Below are 16,679 nucleotides of genomic sequence, written 5' to 3' on the forward strand. Positions count from 1 at the left end.
AAGAAAGCAGTGACATATTTAGAGTCACAATTGCTGAAACATGTTGACCCTACTGACTTGCAGATATTTTGTTAAATCTGCTTGTTTTTTCACATTTTAACATTAGGAGCATTGAGGGAACTTAATAAACTTTGCAAATCCACTCAATTACTACCTAATTTTAGTTTGCACTTTTTCAACACATTTACTTTTTGGCACTGTAATTCAGCTACCCATATTGAAATAACTTTCCGGTCCAACCATAAGTACAACTTTATATCCTGTTGAAGTTGTCCTACTGTCAATATTACACCTATAGACAGACTGTACTTTCTCCTTGGTAAGGAGAGCCCAATTGATGTACAGGGCGGAACAGAGCGGGAGCTGATGGGCACTTTTTCCAAATCGTGGATATTTGAGTGCATTATGACACATAATTTCACGTATTTTCACATATCGGTCTATCTCATAGCACCCTGTAGCAGTTTTTGACCCCCAGACATTCCATTCGTTTTCATAGCATGCATAGTCACAACATCGAAAAGAAAAAAAAATAGCACAACCGCCGCCCACTACCTACAGATGCAGATAGAACAGAAACATCACACTCTAAGAGGAAAAATACTTCCTGTACTCCCACTGGCATCTGCTCACGCACCCAAGCGAACCAAACTTCATACACCTGTCCTCGCACACTATTCCACGTGTGACTAAGATTGACGTTGGAACTTAAACTCTATTGTAAAGGATATACTGTACACACATCATAAGAAGGGACCAAAACTGTAACTATATGAAGACCATACTGACACTACATTCACTTCACACGGTTCAAATTTTGACCAGTTCCTGTCACGGGCAACAAGCCCACTCATAGAAGTGGGGTACTGTTTTCATCTGGTATATTTCCTTGTGTGCCAGTTGACCCTGGGCACAAATACGACAGCTACCACATGCCTAGAAAGACTGAAATTCCAAGGAATGTGATGTCTCTACATTGCATTTTGCAGCTTTCCATTTGGGTGGGGGCGATAGAACCACCCACTCCAGTGGGGTACCGTTTGTATCAGAAGTGTGAGAACACAGAAAAGTAGAACATTTGTTATTATCAATTGAGTTTCTCTCAATTTGTGGCTTCCAAATTTAAGTCAATATTAAAAAATGGACACAGTTTTCAAAACACATTCTGAATCATATGGTATTAGGGGTAACCACAAATGCACAGTTTCACTAATAACCACTTAAGTTAGACTGCTATGTACATTTTACCACAGCAAAACTTGTGCAATAACACCCTTTTTTGTCCAGCACATCTTTCCCAAGAACAAAATGAAAAGGAATTTGGCTAATTACTCAGTTTCCTTCAGGGGGAATCTAAAAATTCTGGGCACTTTCAGAATCCCCAGTATATTGGGTAAAAATAGGTTGATATATTTTGTGGAAAAAAGTTACGAAGGTGTAAGCATACATCAAACACGCGTTGGGAAAGCAAATAGGTCTCACCTTTGAGACGTAATGGCTCACCAAAGCCTTTTATTCATCCTGCCAACATACAGCATGAACAAATAAAAAAAGGTGTCAACACGGCCAATAGCAGCCATGTAATTATGTGTGCACTCTTCAGTTTGCACTAATAATCATTCTGAAAAAATGTAAACAGCTTTCAAATACGTTTTATCTGATTTCTTTATAGGTTTGTTGTTTTCGGTTGATGTTTCAGGAGGGAATATAAGGCACATTTCAACCCTTTTATTGCCTGGGGGCAACCATATGCACATGGCAAGCCACTGAATAAGCAAGCAAAAATGACAAGCTAAACACTGGTCAGGCTTCAAAGCTCTATTCATAAGCTGACAAAATATATTTTCAATCAGACAGCTATATTGTCTAGGCCCGACAGGAATGGAGGTTTGGGGTGGGTCTAACGACTAAGTGATTAAAACGTAATTCTGATTTTTCATGAAGAAATCACACACAGGCAGTGGGGCCCATGATAGCTCCCAACAGTCTAAAGTTAGCTTTTGGAAACTGTAGTCAGACTTCAGGGAGGTGAAAATCACTTCAGTTATCTGTCAACGATAAAAGATTACCACATAAGCATTAAAGAAGACGTACATTTGCTGTGTGGTGCATTTAAATAACAAGCAATGGCATAGCCAACAATTCTCACCTCTGCAAGAGCTTACTGGCTTTGTCAATGTTTTTAGCAATCTTGTACAGCAACGCAGATATTGTACAGAATGGCTAAAGTAAAGGAAATAAAGTGTTAAACAGAACATTGGCAAAGCCAATAGTGCTTGGGTACAAAAGACTTATTAATTTGCCAATACTTGTTCTTAAAGCACTGAGGAGGATACTTAAGCATTTTTAGTGTGGCAATATGAAATGTTCTTCTGGCAAGTTTAGTGCAATTTTGTTTTTAACTGATTGGTGAACCTAGTTAACAAGGGTGCACACTGGTGCAAAGTGCATTATGCACAATTTACAAATAGTTTGGACACAATTAAATGTATGCACAGTGTAACAATGACCAACTGGCTTCCATTCTGAAAGCAACAGCTAAAGAGAACATTAGCCGGGAAATGTTAACATAGGTGCAAAGTCCGGAATAGAAAGTGGTTGATATGAGCTGAGCCTCAGGTTGAAAAGTGACTGTTAGAAATGGGATCCCTGGCTGGCCAGGGCTTGCGCCAAAGTCAGTCAGAGATCACCACTTCCACGTCAGGGCAAGGGAGTTACACGCCAAGATAACCCCTGCTCACCCCCTTGGTAACGTAGCACGAGCAGCAAGGCTAAACTTGGAGGCAATGTGAGTTAAGTGTTTGCGCACGTACCCCCAGCAACAACACCCAAGGCCCACCACAAAGGAAACTCCACACAAGGTTATGTATAAAAATAGCCTTTGTATTACACCAAAACACATTAGATAAAAACACACACTTTACAATGTGCCAACAGGCACGGGCAGAATTTACAGGGGAGATGTACAAGACAGGGCCACCTGGACCACTGTCAGGAATAGGCACTTTTAGAACTTGAAATACTGTTAGAATTAGCACTTAGAACATAGAGTATAAATCACTTTAGCACACAACCAGTAACTACTGGTACCAGGTAAGTACCACCTATGCAACCCTAACCACCTTAGGAGAATATTGCGCAGGTAACCAGGACCTCACTAGCAACACCTGCACTAGGAGAAAAACAACCACCTAAGTATCACAATACCTGTAGAGGCATAGGCACATTACACATGATGCATCACAACACATTCAGAGGTGTAGGGAAGGAAAACACATGATGCACAACATACATTCAGCGGTGTAAGAACATGGCACATGACGCATTAAAACACATTCAGAGGTGCAGCAAAAGAACAATTGCGCCAAACTCACATAAGTCACCACCTGTGACTGTCCATAGGCCAACTGGCCCTGTGGGGGCCTGGACACCCTGTGTCCCAAAGTCAGGGGGGGCCTAAACGTGGCAGCTGCCCACGAAGTGTTGGGCAGCTGTGGAGACAATGATGGGGGCCAACACGTTGGAGCCTCGCAGGCTCTGCGCCACTGACTGTCCCCTGAGCCTCTCTGGACCCTAAACAAAGGACTGGCCCCCTTGGAGCCTCGCTGGGCTCAAGAAATGAATATGGCCCACAAGAGCCTCTCTGGGCTCTAAACCACAAAGGTGCGGCTACCACTGAGTCTCTCTGGGCTCCACAGAAACAACAATGGGGCCTTGGAGCCTCGGGGCTCTAAACAAAGCAATGCCCCTGGAATTTGTAGGAGTCCCCTCGGTGGACTCGGAAACAGCATCTGCCCCCGGGGGCCCTCGTGGGCCTCTAAATAATGGTGGTGCCTTGGACGTCGGAGTCCCGCTCGGGGGACTCTCACACAATATGCCCCCAGAGCCTCGTGGGCTCCAACCACCGGGAATGCCCCTGAAGCCCTCGTGGCTTGAAATAGACTGGCGAGGAGGGGAGCGGCCCGCTCCTTCCGGGGCCGCTCTACACTGAGCCCTGACGAGACGCCCGCACTCACCGGCAGTAGGGGGGCGGCGTCTCCGACGGGCTCCCTCGTCTTGCGGCGGCTCGCCTTGCTCTCCCGGGTGCGGACTCTGCTTGGCTTCCCCAGACCGGGGGAAGCAGAGGAAGGAGTCGGCTGGTCTCCTCTTTTCCGGCCTGATTGCCGGCTTCGCCCACGTCCTCGGCTTGTGCCTGGCTTCCTGGGTGCGCGCGGGGAAGCCCTTGAGGCTTCCCTGCGCGGCCCAGGTATGACGATGCGGGAGTCCTCGCGGGCCAGGGACCAATCCCAGCGCAAAGGGGGCGGGCGCAGCCCTCGGCCCGAAATCTCCCGGGCCGGCGGTGGGGACTTCTTCTGGGCAGTATCCGGGGTAGGCTCCCGGGATTAAGGGATTAAATAATAAAACTGGGTGAGCTCCCGTTAATTAATAAAGTAGAAGATGGGCACAATAAGCGGCCAGCAATGAGGGGTGAGCACCCACGCCGCAAGTCGGAAAAGGGTGGGATCCCCACGCCGGGGGAATCCCTCAGGGCTGAGATTGCAGCTCCGTGCTGCTGTTCAGAAAGGGAAGCACTGCCTCAGATAGCAAGCGCTCCCCAGCGCTGCTGGAACCAAGAAGTAGGGGTAAAGCGCTCCCCAGTGCCAGGATGCCCCAAAGGGTAGCAACAAGTCCTTCAGGAGGTGGGGGGCAAGGCTGGGCCCAGAGCCAGCTCACTGGGCCTCCAGGCAGGGAGGCAGTCTAAGTGGCGGTCCTCCTGGTGTCCAGCAGCAGCCCCCCTCAGCAAAAAGGATCCAGGAAGAGAACAATTTTCAAGTAGACACAGCCCCTTTTTATACATGAAATCCTTTGTCTGGCTTCAGGGTGAGGGAGAAACCAGTCGCAGCTGGTTTTGGAGCACCCTTGATGTGCTCAACCACCCTTTCTATTCACTAGGGAGGCTAGGGTCATTAGACGCACCACAGGGGGCGGAGCCAGCATTGTGTGGGGAAAGCTCAGCCCTATTCAGGACCCAGGTGCACTCCTCCCCAGCCATCAGCATGCTAATCTCCACACTCACCACCGGGCAGACCCATCATGACTCATGGAGCCTGGCATCCCAGCCAGCTCCAGCCAATCACACGCCAGCACCTTTACAGCACACGCACAGCCATGTCTAGAAGTGGCACTTCCACACTAGACACATACACGCCGCAAACATCATTTCGCAGCATTCAATCACACGAGTCCGCACATACCAGACTCGAGCCTGCACACCCCACGCATCAGTAACTACCAGGGACACAGACATTCCCTATGCATTCCTATGGGAGGGCAGGCCAACCTTACTCCACGCACTCAGAGTGCGCACGCAATTTCCACTGGGACACAGTGAAAGTGCGCAGAACCCAAAAATCACCATCACCAGGTCACCATTAAAAGCAAAAAGTTTAGGGGTGAACCTGCCAGAAGGGCCAAGTCCAACACAACACCCTTCCAGCCAAAACGCAGGGGAGACCAATCACCACCGTGATGGACTTTCCTGCTTGGGGCGATAGAACACGGACGCGGGCCCGCAACTGCAGGGACATCCTCCGGTTCTACGCCACGGTGAACCCATGGAATTCCTTCCAAAACCACTGTCTGGAACAACTGGGCTACCCCACTGGTACTCCCAAGCTGCCCGCGGCCAGGCCCTGGGCCACCCAGGTGCCACTGGTCCTTGCCTATTCACAGAGTGGGGGGGCAGTAACCCCTGGCACATAGTAGCCATATTCCACTCTTCCTGTCTGCAAGACAGGACTAGACTGCCACTGGTTCTCCAGCCCAGGGTCTACACCCTTAGGCGGACCAGGAGTCTCAGGGTAGGCTCTCCTCCCCGGGTTCCTCCTCCTCCGGCGAGGGGTACACCTAGAATGCCATTCCAACCCAGGGTTTAACCCCTCAGGTTGCACCGGGGTCAGAGGTGGGCTCTCCCACCCTCTGCACCCCCTTCCAGAGGTCTGCACTCTCCCAACTGGAGAGGTTCCTCTGGAAGAAGAACCGGTCAGGACGCTGCTTACAGACGTCCTACCCTTCAGGTCAGGCGGATCCTGAACCTGGCCTTCCACCCTCGGGTCTAGAACCTTTGGTGGAATAATTGCCTGGCACTCCAGGACTTCTGGGGATTCACACGCCATCCCCCTGAGGCTGACACATGACACGTGTGTCGCGTGACTGTCTGTCTGGCGCAGATCTCCCGTCCCCTGTCCATCTGACAGTCCGCGAAGATCCCCCAGAACAGAAGTGGTGTCACCCTGGTCACTACACGGGAACCTAGCCCAACTGGGTAGTCCCTGACCGACTGGTTCTTCCACTGGGGAACTCATCCCCCAATCACTCCTAACGCTGGACTCCTGTACCCTCCCTACCGGAGCGCTACTGCCAGACTCTAGAACCACAGGAGCTCTGTTTACAGATGCTCCAGGTCCTCTACTCACTAAGAGATCTTCCTCAAATGGACTAACAGGACAGTCTAGGTCCCCAACCTGGTGTTCCCTACAGAAACCATGCAAGTCCTGAGGCAGGGCTTCGTGCGTCTGGGGACCCTCGGTCACCCACTTACTCCTGCTCCACTAAGCCAGGCAGTAAGCCCCTACACCCTCCACGCTATCCTGGGACCTAGCTGGGCTATACTGAGTCTCTTCCACCACGCTGGGCTGGAAGATACCTGAACCACTACTTTTGGGAGTCACTCACCAATGACTCTAGAGAACCTCTAGCACTTTCCCAGCGGTCTGCTTCCTCTGCAAGCTCATATGCCTCAGACAATCCACACCCCAACAGGTGTTGGCGCAACCCTGGTGAACAACAACTGAGCACCTGCTCTTTGAGAATCATTCCGAACAATACGTCAAAATCATCGTCCGTGTGAACCTGTACCCAAGCCCACAGTGCTCCACAACATTCCTCCTCAAACTCCTCCCAAGACTGGTGAGACCGTCCCTGAACTTCAACCTTAACTCCTCCTCCGGGGAAACATGTACCATACTCTGGGAACTGGGAGTGGGACTGCTCGCACTGGGCTCTATATAGCTGCCACCACTGGACTCAACCTGCCCTGGGGAGCCCAGAAAATTAAAACTGCGCGCAGGGGATAGGCTACCCTCCAGAGGTAATTTCTCTCTGGTGAAGGCCCTCTCAGCCTCCTCTATCCTCTCCTGCGCTAAGACCCTCTGAGTCTCTAGCTGTTGCTTTCTAATGCCCAGCTGTGCCATAACCTGGGCATGCTCTAACCTGAGCTTTTCTAAAGCCAGCTGGTGCTCCCTTTCTCTCCACCTATCTTCCCACTCCTCTGGGGACAGGAAAAGGGATGAGGCACTGCCTCCAACACTGGACCCAGCAAGGGACTCCCTATCTATGGGATCGTCACTCTCTGCTGGCGTCCCTGTACTCTCATTTTCTTCCTCCTCTTCAGACTCTTCAAGGCTCCCCTCAGACCCACCACCCTCATGGTGTGAGACCCGGGCCCTCTCCTCACTGTGCTCACGCTCCCAGTCATCCTTCTGTCATTGGATTAGGTTACCCCTAAGTTGGGACTGGGTGTCTGGCTCATTCACTGCAATGTCTCTCTCTTCGCAAAACTCTCTCAACTCATGCATAAACAGACCCCAGACATTAAAAGCAGACTCCATCTTGGCAGGATGCTCACAGACACGTGCAACACGGGGGACTTAACTGTCAGAGCTGAAGCAAGAGTACAAAATTTACAAAAATTCAGTGAGCTCCCTATCCCAGAGAACTCACTCACTTGTCTAGTGCCACACACCATTCATCCACACATACCCCCCCCCTCGGACTAGTAAGGCAGTTTCTACCACCCCCGATTTCTCAACCTGACCACACGTGACACAGGTACCAGACTCTGGGCGCAGGGTGGGGAACAAATGTACTGGACACTATTACGCTGCTACCACTGGATCCCACACTCTGGTGAATCCAGAAAATTCAAACTGCACTTAGGGGATAGAAAACCACCCAGAGCTAGTGACACCTAACTCACAGTGCAGAAGAAACACATTTCCAAAGAAATGACATTTTTAGCAAACTTAAAACAATAATCCCCAAAATGTGATTTATCTAAAATGCAGAGTTTTGTGGTGCAGCCAGCTGCTACTGTGGTACAGCGCAAACACAAATCCTTATCCTTTCCTCTGCCAGCCAATGAGTAGAGTGGCGATTTCTGCCTGGTTTTGGTGCCAACCTCAGCCAGCCAGGAATACCATTTCTAACAGTGACTAATAACAAAGTACACGTCAAATAGATGTTTGTTAAATAAGCATACACCTTTGGATAAACACAGCCTTTAGATGAACACAGCCCTTTGGCAGACAGAGGGTGATGCCTCATAAAATCCTGCTGTGCATGTAAAAAGCAGCAACCCTCACACAAAATAAGGCAAGGCGATAACAATAAATCACACACAACTGAGGGGGAAAGCAGTGAGTGATGTGGCCGTAGCACTTTTGTTTGTGATGAGGGAAGCGGGGGGTACGGGCAAGCAAGGACAGGGAGAGGTATGGGGTATGTATAAAGGTACGATGGATGAAGCACATTAAGGATGAATAACTGAGTTGGCCTCCAACATCCTCAAGAACCTGCCAAATCTCACTGAAATGAATGCAATTAGAACATGGATTCTGGGAGCGCGTGTAAAGTCCGGATGAAAGAAGCAGCCTTTTGGTGTGGGTTTTTCTGTACCCTGGTCTTGGGCACTCGATGCATGCCCTCATCCCCCCTCCCAAGCCTCTCCAAGTGGGCCTGGAGTTAATGTTCAAGTCCCGCTGCTCTCAGTACCGACTTCCAGGTGCGCTTTGAGACATGATGGCCTTTAAATATTTTTTTAATTACTGGAATGGGTCTCAGGATAATGTACTCCTCTCAGAGATCAGTGATATAAACACCCAGGCGAACAGACACAATGTACACCGTGACTCGCACACCGATATTCATGTGTGGACACCCATGTACAGAGACACAAAGATGAATGAACAGATGCGCACACCCACTCAGACATATGCATGTACAGAACACACACAGGAATGAAAACAAAGATACACTGTAGGAAGGTGGATATCTGACTATATGGTTACCCTAACTTTTTTGCCTAGTGTTTAGCTGGTTTTTGACTTAGTTGGCCTGGGATCCTGCTATTCAGGGCCTCAGGCTATCTGCTCTCCCTATAAAATGGACTCCATGTACCTTAGGTACATACCGGATTGCGAATTGGGTCACCTTTGTGAGCCCCTGTATAGTGTACCATAGGTACCCACGGCATAGGTGCATCCAAGGCCTACCAGGGGCTGCAGCATGTATTATGCCACCCCTGGCTGGCCATCCAAACTGACACCACAGGCTGATCACTCCGCTTGGGCAAGGTGGTGTAATCAGCCCTTGCTTAGATATAGTATACCTACGTCTACCCTTATATATAGACACATATATACCTATAAGTCACTCCTATGGCAGGCCTTGACAATTCTGAAGGCAGAGTGCTTGGTTTTATGTGAGAGGGTGCTCTAGCATGAGCTGAGCCCTTCCGCAGCTTTCGAAACCATGTCCTTATAGCTGTTCTATGATATAGCCATACCATATACTCTTAAGTGCATTATAATCCTCACGGTTAATGCTAACTTTGGTTTGGCTTTATCAAAACATGTTGTGTAAGGTGTTAAACACTTTGGAATACTACCACCTGCCCCCCCCCCCCCGCCAGACCTGGCGGCGGGGGTAGCATTCCACCCTTCTAGAGGGAGAAGACATGTAGTTACTGCTTTACCCGGTTAACGTTAAACAGAGCCTCAGCATCACAAAATGGATGCTGCTGCCACAGACACGAGTCTGACCTCCTGCTGCTGGACGAAACTCCGGCAGGGGAGGCCTGGACAGTAGGTTTCCTGCCTTGGGAGGTGCTAGCACCTCCCCAGACAGGCTTTTAGTGTATTGGGGCAGAGAGGGCTGCAAAATGAGACACTGCCTGGGGCACACAAGGTGCTCATGCATAGCCCGGTTCATACCAGTTGCTGGGGCACTCCAGCCCCAGCTCTGGCACGAAACTGGACAAAGAGAAATGGGTGTAACCACCCCCTTCTCAGGGTTCCCCCATAGGAGGGATCTAGCAGGTAATCCAGCCCCTTAGATTAGTATAAAGATAGGAGCTGTGTCTAGAGACATTAGATGATCCTGGACTGAAACTCTGAAACTGAACTCTTGGACCTTCGACGTTCTATACCGACTAGAAGATTGAAGACATCTCACTTGTGGTCAAGGAATGACCACCCTGTGCAATCAGGCACCACCAGTAATTTGCCGGTTTGCTTTGCGACGCTCCTGCTGGAACCCGAAGACTCAGCGACTCAGGAACTGGACTTCCAGACTGCTCAGACTCCGATCCATATCCACAGGAAAGCTGAGACCCGTGGTGGACACGAGAGACGTGGGACCGGACACCCTGGACTACCTGCTCTTTGCTAAACCGAATTATTTACAACAAGGGGTGGTGAGGGACAGAGTCTCTGAATTAAGCAGAATACTCTCACCCAGTCAAGAGATCAGGGCTAGATCCAACACCGTTTTTTAGCTCATTGCACCATCCCAGTTTCAGAACCTGGCTGTATGCAAATTAGTCTGTTCCTGTCCCAGTGCATGATGGGAACAGGGCAAACCAAACTACAAAAGCCAATTCTTACACTGGGAAGGAAACAAGCTTCCGGGGACCGGTTTCTGGCATTACAGCCGTCTTCGGCCCGGCTTGCTTGAATCCTGATGGTGCAATGAGCAAGGGACTCATGTCTGAGTATACCCTTCCACGCTTAGGGTGGACAAAATTATTTACAACAAGGGGTGGTGAGGGACAGAGTCTCTGAATTAAGCAGAATACTCTCACCCAGTCAAGAGATCAGGGCTAGATCCAACACCGTTTTTTAGCTCATTGCACCATCCCAGTTTCAGAACCTGGCTGTATGCAAATTAGTCTGTTCCTGTCCCAGTGCATGATGGGAACAGGGCAAACCAAACTACAAAAGCCAATTCTTACACTGGGAAGGAAACAAGCTTCCGGGGACCGGTTTCTGGCATTACAGCCGTCTTCGGCCCGGCTTGCTTGAATCCTGATGGTGCAATGAGCAAGGGACTCATGTCTGAGTATACCCTTCCACGCTTAGGGTGGACAAAACTATTTACAACAAGGGGTGGTGAGGGACAGAGTCTCTGAATTAAGCAGAATACTCTCACCCAGTCAAGAGATCAGGGCTAGATCCAACACCGTTTTTTAGCTCATTGCACCATCCCAGTTTCAGAACCTGGCTGTATGCAAATTAGTCTGTTCCTGTCCCAGTGCATGATGGGAACAGGGCAAACCAAACTACAAAAGCCAATTCTTACACTGGGAAGGAAACAAGCTTCCGGGGACCGGTTTCTGGCATTACAGCCGTCTTCGGCCCGGCTTGCTTGAATCCTGATGGTGCAATGAGCAAGGGACTCATGTCTGAGTATACCCTTCCACGCTTAGGGTGGACAAAATTATTTACAACAAGGGGTGGTGAGGGACAGAGTCTCTGAATTAAGCAGAATACTCTCACCCAGTCAAGAGATCAGGGCTTTTGGATTGGCTTTTGTAGTCTGGTCTGCCCTGTTCCCATGATGCACTGGGCCAGGGACAGACTAATTTGCATACAGCCAGGTTCTGAAACTGGGATGGTGCAATGAGCTAAAAAACGGTGTTGGATCTAGCCCTGATCTCTTGACTGGGTGAGAGTACTCTGCTTAATTCAGAGACTCTGTCCATCACCACCCCTTGTTGTAAATAATTTTGTCCACCCTAAGCGTGGAAGGGTATGCTCAGATGTGAGTCCCTTGCTCATTGCACCATCAGGATTCAAGCAAGCCGGGCCGAAGACGCCTGAAATGGCAGAAACCGGTCCCCGGAAGCTTGTTTCCTTCCCAGTGTAAGAATTGGCTTTTGTAGTCTGGTCTGCCCTGTTCCCATGATGCACTGGGCCAGGGACAGACTAATTTGCATACAGCCAGGTTCTGAAACTGGGATGGTGCAATGAGCTAAAAAACGGTGTTGGATCTAGCCCTGATCTCCTGACTGGGTGAGAGTACTCTGCTTAATTCAGAGACTCTGTCCATCACCACCCCTTGTTGTAAATAATTTTGTCCACCCTAAGCGTGGAAGGGTATGCTCAGATGTGAGTCCCTTGCTCATTGCACCATCAGGATTCAAGCAAGCCGGGCCGAAGACGCCTGAAATGGCAGAAACCGGTCCCCGGAAGCTTGTTTCCTTCCCAGTGTAAGAATTGGCTTTTGTAGTCTGGTCTGCCCTGTTCCCATGATGCACTGGGCCAGGGACAGACTAATTTGCATACAGCCAGGTTCTGAAACTGGGATGGTGCAATGAGCTAAAAAACGGTGTTGGATCTAGCCCTGATCTCTTGACTGGGTGAGAGTACTCTGCTTAATTCAGAGACTCTGTCCATCACCACCCCTTGTTGTAAATAATTTTGTCCACCCTAAGCGTGGAAGGGTATGCTCAGATGTGAGTCCCTTGCTCATTGCACCATCAGGATTCAAGCAAGCCGGGCCGAAGACGCCTGAAATGGCAGAAACCGGTCCCCGGAAGCTTGTTTCCTTCCCAGTGTAAGAATTGGCTTTTGTAGTCTGGTCTGCCCTGTTCCCATGATGCACTGGGCCAGGGACAGACTAATTTGCATACAGCCAGGTTCTGAAACTGGGATGGTGCAATGAGCTAAAAAACGGTGTTGGATCTAGCCCTGATCTCTTGACTGGGTGAGAGTACTCTGCTTAATTCAGAGACTCTGTCCATCACCACCCCTTGTTGTAAATAATTTTGTCCACCCTAAGCGTGGAAGGGTATGCTCAGATGTGAGTCCCTTGCTCATTGCACCATCAGGATTCAAGCAAGCCGGGCCGAAGACGCCTGAAATGGCAGAAACCGGTCCCCGGAAGCTTGTTTCCTTCCCAGTGTAAGAATTGGCTTTTGTAGTCTGGTCTGCCCTGTTCCCATGATGCACTGGGCCAGGGACAGACTAATTTGCATACAGCCAGGTTCTGAAACTGGGATGGTGCAATGAGCTAAAAAACGGTGTTGGATCTAGCCCTGATCTCTTGACTGGGTGAGAGTACTCTGCTTAATTCAGAGACTCTGTCCATCACCACCCCTTGTTGTAAATAATTTTGTCCACCCTAAGCGTGGAAGGGTATCCTCAGATGTGAGTCCCTTGCTCATTGCACCATCAGGATTCAAGCAAGCCGGGCCGAAGACGCCTGAAATGGCAGAAACCGGTCCCCGGAAGCTTGTTTCCTTCCCAGTGTAAGAATTGGCTTTTGTAGTCTGGTCTGCCCTGTTCCCATGATGCACTGGGCCAGGGACAGACTAATTTGCATACAGCCAGGTTCTGAAACTGGGATGGTGCAATGAGCTAAAAAACGGTGTTGGATCTAGCCCTGATCTCTTGACTGGGTGAGAGTACTCTGCTTAATTCAGAGACTTTGTCCATCACCACCCCTTGTTGTAAATAATTTTGTCCACCCTAAGCGTGGAAGGGTATGCTCAGATGTGAGTCCCTTGCTCATTGCACCATCAGGATTCAAGCAAGCCGGGCCGAAGACGCCTGAAATGGCAGAAACCGGTCCCCGGAAGCTTGTTTCCTTCCCAGTGTAAGAATTGGCTTTTGTAGTCTGGTCTGCCCTGTTCCCATGATGCACTGGGCCAGGGACAGACTAATTTGCATACAGCCAGGTTCTGAAACTGGGATGGTGCAATGAGCTAAAAAACGGTGTTGGATCTAGCCCTGATCTCTTGACTGGGTGAGAGTACTCTGCTTAATTCAGAGACTCTGTCCATCACCACCCCTTGTTGTAAATAATTTTGTCCACCCTAAGCGTGGAAGGGTATGCTCAGATGTGAGTCCCTTGCTCATTGCACCATCAGGATTCAAGCAAGCCGGGCCGAAGACGCCTGAAATGGCAGAAACCGGTCCCCGGAAGCTTGTTTCCTTCCCAGTGTAAGAATTGGCTTTTGTAGTCTGGTCTGCCCTGTTCCCATGATGCACTGGGCCAGGGACAGACTAATTTGCATACAGCCAGGTTCTGAAACTGGGATGGTGCAATGAGCTAAAAAACGGTGTTGGATCTAGCCCTGATCTCTTGACTGGGTGAGAGTACTCTGCTTAATTCAGAGACTCTGTCCATCACCACCCCTTGTTGTAAATAATTTTGTCCACCCTAAGCGTGGAAGGGTATGCTCAGATGTGAGTCCCTTGCTCATTGCACCATCAGGATTCAAGCAAGCCGGGCCGAAGACGCCTGAAATGGCAGAAACCGGTCCCCGGAAGCTTGTTTCCTTCCCAGTGTAAGAATTGGCTTTTGTAGTCTGGTCTGCCCTGTTCCCATGATGCACTGGGCCAGGGACAGACTAATTTGCATACAGCCAGGTTCTGAAACTGGGATGGTGCAATGAGCTAAAAAACGGTGTTGGATCTAGCCCTGATCTCTTGACTGGGTGAGAGTACTCTGCTTAATTCAGAGACTCTGTCCATCACCACCCCTTGTTGTAAATAATTTTGTCCACCCTAAGCGTGGAAGGGTATGCTCAGATGTGAGTCCCTTGCTCATTGCACCATCAGGATTCAAGCAAGCCGGGCCGAAGACGCCTGAAATGGCAGAAACCGGTCCCCGGAAGCTTGTTTCCTTCCCAGTGTAAGAATTGGCTTTTGTAGTCTGGTCTGCCCTGTTCCCATGATGCACTGGGCCAGGGACAGACTAATTTGCATACAGCCAGGTTCTGAAACTGGGATGGTGCAATGAGCTAAAAAACGGTGTTGGATCTAGCCCTGATCTCTTGACTGGGTGAGAGTACTCTGCTTAATTCAGAGACTCTGTCCATCACCACCCCTTGTTGTAAATAATTTTGTCCACCCTAAGCGTGGAAGGGTATGCTCAGATGTGAGTCCCTTGCTCATTGCACCATCAGGATTCAAGCAAGCCGGGCCGAAGACGCCTGAAATGGCAGAAACCGGTCCCCGGAAGCTTGTTTCCTTCCCAGTGTAAGAATTGGCTTTTGTAGTCTGGTCTGCCCTGTTCCCATGATGCACTGGGCCAGGGACAGACTAATTTGCATACAGCCAGGTTCTGAAACTGGGATGGTGCAATGAGCTAAAAAACGGTGTTGGATCTAGCCCTGATCTCTTGACTGGGTGAGAGTACTCTGCTTAATTCAGAGACTCTGTCCATCACCACCCCTTGTTGTAAATAATTTTGTCCACCCTAAGCGTGGAAGGGTATGCTCAGATGTGAGTCCCTTGCTCATTGCACCATCAGGATTCAAGCAAGCCGGGCCGAAGACGCCTGAAATGGCAGAAACCGGTCCCCGGAAGCTTGTTTCCTTCCCAGTGTAAGAATTGGCTTTTGTAGTCTGGTCTGCCCTGTTCCCATGATGCACTGGGCCAGGGACAGACTAATTTGCATACAGCCAGGTTCTGAAACTGGGATGGTGCAATGAGCTAAAAAACGGTGTTGGATCTAGCCCTGATCTCTTGACTGGGTGAGAGTACTCTGCTTAATTCAGAGACTCTGTCCATCACCACCCCTTGTTGTAAATAATTTTGTCCACCCTAAGCGTGGAAGGGTATGCTCAGATGTGAGTCCCTTGCTCATTGCACCATCAGGATTCAAGCAAGCCGGGCCGAAGACGCCTGAAATGGCAGAAACCGGTCCCCGGAAGCTTGTTTCCTTCCCAGTGTAAGAATTGGCTTTTGTAGTCTGGTCTGCCCTGTTCCCATGATGCACTGGGCCAGGGACAGACTAATTTGCATACAGCCAGGTTCTGAAACTGGGATGGTGCAATGAGCTAAAAAACGGTGTTGGATCTAGCCCTGATCTCTTGACTGGGTGAGAGTACTCTGCTTAATTCAGAGACTCTGTCCATCACCACCCCTTGTTGTAAATAATTTTGTCCACCCTAAGCGTGGAAGGGTATGCTCAGATGTGAGTCCCTTGCTCATTGCACCATCAGGATTCAAGCAAGCCGGGCCGAAGACGCCTGAAATGGCAGAAACCGGTCCCCGGAAGCTTGTTTCCTTCCCAGTGTAAGAATTGGCTTTTGTAGTCTGGTCTGCCCTGTTCCCATGATGCACTGGGCCAGGGACAGACTATTTTGCATACAGCCAGGTTCTGAAACTGGGATGGTGCAATGAGCTAAAAAACGGTGTTGGATCTAGCCCTGATCTCTTGACTGGGTGAGAGTACTCTGCTTAATTCAGAGACTCTGTCCATCACCACCCCTTGTTGTAAATAACTTTGCTAAACCGTGCAGCTTCTGAGGCACCCTCGAAGTTGTGCATTGGGGTTTGAGAAGCCCCAGACCCGAGTGCCATTTGCAACGAAGCTCAGCCCTCCACGAGTGCCGCGTGGGGCCTGCTCTTGCATTTCAGATCGACACGTCTTCCCGGTTACTCGCCGGTTGGGTAGTTAGCCCTCCGAAGACTTTCTTGTGAAACTACACCGCTTGCCTGGTTGCTCCGGGCTTGCTCCAGCTTCCCTGCGAAGGAGAAGCTCCCCAGACCTTGCTGGTCTGACCTGAAGCCAATCTTCCCTTCCTGCGTGGATTGCGTTTGCCAGGGCTTGTTGGGTCCAATCCGGAT

The 16,679-nt window shown here is 49.8% G+C and overlaps 1 protein-coding gene across 3 annotated transcripts in view; it reads right to left on the bottom strand.

Moving 5' to 3' along the window:
• THYN1 (thymocyte nuclear protein 1) overlaps positions 1–16,679 on the bottom strand; it is a 190,409-nt gene that overhangs the window by 169,573 nt on the left and 4,157 nt on the right. The window contains exon 2 of one of the 3 annotated variants that reach the window (XM_078683869.1): positions 2,150–2,223. The exons of the other annotated variants lie outside the window; for them this stretch is intronic. Coding sequence (XP_078539995.1) covers positions 2,150–2,223 — 74 coding nt within the window. The remainder of the gene's footprint in view (positions 1–2,149; positions 2,224–16,679) is intronic. 3 annotated transcript variants of the gene reach the window in all.

The sequence above is a fragment of the Lissotriton helveticus genome, chromosome 3_1, assembly GCF_964261635.1.
Source record: "Lissotriton helveticus chromosome 3_1, aLisHel1.1, whole genome shotgun sequence".
Lineage (NCBI taxonomy): Eukaryota > Metazoa > Chordata > Amphibia > Caudata > Salamandridae > Lissotriton > Lissotriton helveticus.